Source organism: Vespa mandarinia, chromosome 2 (assembly GCF_050613455.1).
Source record: "Vespa mandarinia isolate Hongniang chromosome 2, ASM5061345v1, whole genome shotgun sequence".
In the NCBI taxonomy this organism is placed as follows: domain Eukaryota; kingdom Metazoa; phylum Arthropoda; class Insecta; order Hymenoptera; family Vespidae; genus Vespa; species Vespa mandarinia.
Genome location: NC_140811.1, coordinates 19,057,501 through 19,060,116, shown reverse-complemented (window position 1 = coordinate 19,060,116; position 2,616 = coordinate 19,057,501). Strand labels below are relative to the sequence as shown.

Here is a 2,616-nt window from a genome sequence, read left to right as displayed (position 1 = left end):
AATGAAAAAGAAAACGCAAATAACATAATCGATATAAAATGAAGAACAACGATTTACGATAATTATTTAATATTAAAAATGAAAAAATCAAAAGTATTACACGAATAAATGATTTTCAATGGTAAAGAAACAAAGCCAATTAATTTTCTAGAATAATAGAGAAAAAGAAGAATAGGAATTTTATTCATGAATGAGAATGTAGAGAAAAGGAAAGGAAAAGGCTGTTAGCAAGCGAGCGAGTAAATAAGCAAGCAAGTAAGCAAGCAAGAAAGCAAGTAAGAAAGCAAGCAAGCAAGTATGTAAGTAAGTACTTGGGAGTCTCCTCGTGGAAAAGGAAAGGGTGGGGAGTCAGCCAATGCAAGACGAAGAGGTGACATCGGTTTGCCTTTGGGAAAGCCGATGCTGGTGAAAGCAGAGAGCAAGAACAAGCAGCAACAGCAGCAACACTAGGAACAGCAACACCAGTGAGAAGCGTCTAGCCACCACGTTGGCGTCCGATCTTCGACTCGGGACAACGGATCGAGATCAGTTCTCCACGTGGAGTCCGAGTACTCTTATTCCATTGATCATCTAAATATTATTCGTCATATTTATTGGCCTGTGTTTATTGATCTTTGATAAAAAGTCCCCATGGTGATATTCCAGTGATCAAAAAATTAATAATCTCGATTCATTTTTAGAAAGGGGGGGGAAAAGAATAGAAAAGAAAAAAAAACGAGAGAAAAAGTTCGTCACGTTTTTCTTCGGTTCAATCGATCGAATCGTCATGCGTCAGACGATCGAGGGATATACAAATTTTATCACGAAGATCCAAGGATTTATCCGTTAATCGATCTATCATACGAAAACGTTGACGATGAAGTCGAGTAACGAGTCCCTTATAACGATGAAGTTCAAAAAAGTATCATCCTAGTGACGAACCTTTTTTTCTTTCTTCCTTTCTTTCTTCCTCCTTTTTTCTCTCTCTCTCTCTCTCTCTCTCTCAAAACTGGAGTCTTCGTCGAATTTTCTCTCTCTCTCTCTCTCTCTCTCTTTCTCTATCTATCTATCTGTCTATTTCTCTCTCTTAAAATAATCCATCGATCATGAAGATCGTTGGATCGTTCCTAATCGTTCTCATTGGTGTGAACGCGATTGAACAGGTACGTTACGATTTAAAAAAAATATATTACAATCGTCCGAGTACGTCATCGTCGTCCTGGAAACGTAGCCAATTGGACGTTAGATTGGACGATAGATTCGACGATAGAACGGTTACGACTCAACGATCTATCTATCGTCAGGATAAACTTAACGTACCGTCGATATTTTTCGAGGACGATGAAAATTTTCATTTAACTCGAAATCGAAATGTCGAAAAGAAGAACTTTCGAGAGGATAATGAAGATAACGATTATCTTGCCTTCGATAATACCAATCAACGTGGAAAGTTTTTACGTGAACATCGTGCTATCGTTGGGAACAGTATGAAAAATATCGTGGAGTTGCCAACGTCGGAGAAAGAAAATTATCATTACGTTTCTAACGTTCGTTATTCCGATCGTCCTGACAATGAGGATCAAGATGACGATCATGACGACGACGATCATGATGGTCAAGACGACGATTCCAAATATTATTCGTTGACTATTGGGAACGATGATACGTTCAATCGTGATCAAGAAGAAGACATTTGGAATATACCAAAACGAACGAATACCTTTTTGTCCGATGACGATGATACGCAAAACGTCAAAGAATTTTTGGAAGATATTAAAAGAAAAGTGAACAACGGGGATTATGAAAAATATTTCGGAAGTGGTTACAGACAAGGTAGAAGAAGGAAGTTGAATAGTCAACAGCAAGGTGTCCTATTAGTCGAGACACTAAGAAAGAAAAGAAATCAGAGCGACACCGATGATTATCGGGGACATACCGCTTCGAATCTTCAAAGCGGCATCATGGATATGTTGGGCAGAAGTACGTTTTTAAACGAAACAGAACGAAAAGAATTGAAAAGAAAGAAAGAAAGAAAGAAAGAAAGAAAGAAAGAAAGAAAAAAAACAAACGAACAAAAGAAATTGAATCAATTTTCTTTTTCTTTTCTTTTAAGATTTTTTTCTTTTTCTTTTTTTCTTTCTTTCTTTCTTTTTTTTTCTTTTTTTTTTTTTTTTTTTTAAATAACAATCATTTTAATCATCGGGTTGTTGCTTCATATTATTCCGTTTCAGACTGAAAGTTTAACAGGAAACGATTCGAATTTCTATTCGCAAAGATTTCGTAATTATATAGCAGAAGGGGGTGGGGAGGGCTGGGGTGGGTGAGGCAGGGGAGAGGGGGTAATTAAGACACACCCTAAGAAACAATCGAACACAGATCGATAAATGTTATTATTGTTCGAGCTTGAACTTTCGCGTTCGGTAACCTTTGAGCTCCAGATTTTCACTTACGAAATTGTACTTCGGAACGAAAGCGTCCAACGACTTAACCATTTAACGAGCGAAACAGAGCAAAGGGAAATGCGGTGTTCTCTACGAGATGATGAACGAGATGATAACGTTTCGAGGAGTAATTGTCCTTCTTCTTCTTTCTTTTTTTTTTCTTTTTTGTTCTTATTCTTTCTCTTTTTTCTTTATT

At 37.0% G+C, this 2,616-nt stretch overlaps 1 protein-coding gene across 2 annotated transcripts in view; it reads left to right on the top strand.

Annotated features, from left to right (window-relative positions):
• The first annotated feature begins 1,061 nt into the window (after nt 1-1,061).
• LOC118439565 (uncharacterized) overlaps nt 1,062-2,616 on the top strand; it is a 6,669-nt gene continuing 5,114 nt past the window's right edge. For both annotated transcript variants that reach the window (XM_085664602.1, XM_085664601.1), the window contains exon 1: nt 1,062-1,959. In XM_085664602.1, coding sequence (XP_085520728.1) covers nt 1,086-1,959 — 874 coding nt within the window. In that variant the 5' untranslated portion in view covers nt 1,062-1,085. The remainder of the gene's footprint in view (nt 1,960-2,616) is intronic.